The sequence below is a fragment of the Pterocles gutturalis genome, unplaced genomic scaffold, assembly GCF_000699245.1.
Source record: "Pterocles gutturalis isolate BGI_N339 unplaced genomic scaffold, ASM69924v1 scaffold42195, whole genome shotgun sequence".
NCBI classification, from domain to species: domain Eukaryota; kingdom Metazoa; phylum Chordata; class Aves; order Pterocliformes; family Pteroclidae; genus Pterocles; species Pterocles gutturalis.
The window spans coordinates 1-2,945 of NW_010142302.1; the positions used below are offsets into that span (position 1 = coordinate 1).

At 51.4% G+C, this 2,945-nt stretch overlaps 1 protein-coding gene across 1 annotated transcript; it reads right to left on the reverse strand.

Moving 5' to 3' along the window:
- Nucleotides 1–1,415: 1,415 nt before the first annotated feature.
- LOC104469709 (vegetative cell wall protein gp1-like) lies at nucleotides 1,416–2,070 on the reverse strand (the record flags this gene model as incomplete). The annotated part of the gene is made up of 2 exons (XM_010084312.1): nucleotides 1,416–1,600; nucleotides 1,842–2,070. Coding segments are annotated over 2 exons (414 nt in total), but the record flags the coding sequence as incomplete, so codon positions are not given.
- Between the last annotated feature and the right edge of the window lie 875 nt (nucleotides 2,071–2,945).

A 2,945-nucleotide genomic window follows, 5' to 3' on the forward strand; every position in this document is an offset into this window, starting at 1 on the left:
CAGAGAGCTGAGGGGTGGTGGGGGACCAAGCAAAAGTTTAATTGCACCTTTTCTTACCTCTCACAGCGTGGGGTTGTCTCTAGTTCAGGCTCCAAGGTCTGTGTCTCAGCAGGTGGTGCACAGTTGGAATATAGATCTATTTCTTTTTCTTTTTTGAAAGAAAAAAGCAAAACCATCTGGGAAACCACGTTTGCCCATAAAGAGCTTTGAATCCCTCTCGAGTGTGAAACCTGCTGTAAAAATGTAAAAAAGGAGCTGGAGGATACCTAAGCCCTTTGGTAGTGAGTAAATGGACTTCAGACCGTAATAGACCACAAATAGACTCTTTGGAGGTTTCCGCCAAAAATATCTGGAGTGGTGGTTTTAAGGAGGGATGCAGGCGAGCTGCCCAGCTCCGTTCTGTCCTGTTACACCGTGGCTTCGCTGAAAGGAAGAAATCTCCCTTTCTTTTTCTTGTTTCTGCATTTCACGCTTGCATTTCCTAAAGAAAATGTCCTGGGGCAATGTGGGATCACGAGTGTTGTTATAATTAACCTTGGAAAGGTTTTGAGATTAAAAAAGAGTTAAGAGTTAAAAAAAAAAAAAAATCTTGCTTTTGGACTAATTGGGCTTTCATCCATCATCAGTGATGGAGCGGGATTGCCCCAGCCCCGGAGGAGGAGGGATGCAGCCGCAGAGGAGATGCTCGTGCCTGGCCAGTGCTTCGTGTCTTGCACTAAATACCGGGTGTGTGCAGCAAATCCTTTAACACCCCCAGCTCCTGGCAAGAGCCGGGGTTTTGCTGCCTGCATCCGCTCCTGGGGCTTCGATTGAGTCGTTAGGAGATGGTTCCTAAACCCACCCCGTGTACTCCAAGCACCAGCTCCATGCCCTGGGGTTGTGTGTCCCATCGCCTATCTGGGACGGCAAGGGGCTGCCTGGAGCTGTGGCTGCACAAATAATAAATAGCGGCTCTAAAATCTCCCGCTGAATCGGCGACTTCAGCAGTAATTTAAATTTAAAGGCGAACGGAGGTTAATCCCATAGCCAAAGGATGCTTACAGAGTCTGGCTGCAGAGGCTCGGGTCGGGCACTTGGGTGAGGTTTGGAAATACAGAATAGGAAATAATTTCATTGCTGTATTTATTTTTTCTTTTGATTTCCCTTGAAAAATATTTCAGCCCTTCCCATACAGTCTTTGTAGGGCTGTCACCAAAAAGCTGTCCTGCACTGAACATGCTACAGGGTTGTTTGCTGTGAACAGCAGAGCCTGGCCGTCGCTGCTTGCCTGATGTCAGGATATGTATGCCATCGTCCAAATCTGACTCAATCCCACATAGAAAGTTATCAGAAATGGTTCATATTAACCCAGCAGGAGTCAAGTGGATTTGCTGAGAGCATCATCTGTCGTGGCTGGAGGTCTGGCTGCACCCGACCTTCGCTGGGGACGGTGATGCTGGGGACAGCGATGCTGGGGACAGCGATGCTGGGGACGGCGATGCTGGGGATGGCGGTGCTGGGGACGGTGATGCTGGGGACGGTGATGCTGGGGACGGTGATGCTGGGGATGGCGGTGCTGGGGACGGCGATGCTGGGGACGGCGATGCTGGGGACGGCGATGCTGGGGACGGTGATGCTGGGGATGGCGGTGCTGCACTGAACATGCTACAGGGTTGTTTGCTGTGAACAGCAGAGCCTGGCCGTCGCTGCTTGCCTGATGTCAGGATATGTATGCCATCGTCCAAATCTGACTCAATCCCACATAGAAAGTTATCAGAAATGGTTCATATTAACCCAGCAGGAGTCAAGTGGATTTGCTGAGAGCATCATCTGTCGTGGCTGGAGGTCTGGCTGCACCCGACCTTCGCTGGGGACGGTGATGCTGGGGACAGCGATGCTGGGGACAGCGATGCTGGGGACGGCGATGCTGGGGACGGCGGTGCTGGGGACGGCGATGCTGGGGACGGTGGTGCTGGGGATGGCGGTGCTGGGGACGGCGATGCTGGGGATGGTGATGCTGGGGACGGCGATGCTGGGGACAGCCCGTGCTGGGCTGCAACACCGCCGCCGGTGTTCTCCTCCAGCGCTGCTCTGCATTAAAAAGTGACCATAAAAATACCCGTATCGTGCCTGGTTTACTGCCACTCTGTGATTTTGAGATCCAATCTGCTCTGTTCACAAGCATGATTTTTTTTTTTTCTTTTCTTCCCTGCTTGCCGATACCAGTTTCCCCTGGAATCAGTTCATTTTGTCGTGTCTCAATGACGATGCTGATGATGGTATGCATCCCTGGGTGAGTGTTTGTGGCTGAAACAAAAGCAGAGTTGCTGCTGCCCCCAGTTGTGCTGGTCCTGCCCAGCTAAAAGCGGGGAAAAAGAGCAAACAGATTTAACTTCCTACAGAGAGACAAGGGAGTGAGAAGGGACTCTGGTTGCTAATTCTCTAAATTCCAAGCACAGGATTTTTTTTATACCTTGCTGTAGGCGAGCGGCTGTGCAGAGCTGTGCCTCTGCTGCCCTGCATCATCCCGTGTGGGGGACGATCCCTGGGAAATAGATGTTTGGGTGTGATGAACCCTGCCCATCATCAGCCTTAGGCTTAAAACTTTATCTCCGTTTCCATCTTTCTGTCCTTCTGTCTGTACCTCCGCAGGTACCTTCCTCTGCTTTGCCCTTCCCCACTGATGGCAGCAGTCGCGATAGCAGAGTTTGGGTCTATGTGTTACCGTAGAGGCCTGAATTCAGGTGGGATAAAATCCACTTTACCCATTATTTCCCTATTTTCCCTGCAGTACAGGAACCATTTGTATTGCAGCTGTCATTGGGAATAATTTCATTCCAGCTGGGGACGGACCTGCCGACACCTTACTGTCGGTAACGCCGCTTCGTCTGTCGTAGCTCCGGAGGATGAAATTCTGCATCACCACAGCGTGTCCCTGCGGTAGGGAGCAGAGAGGCAAAATACGA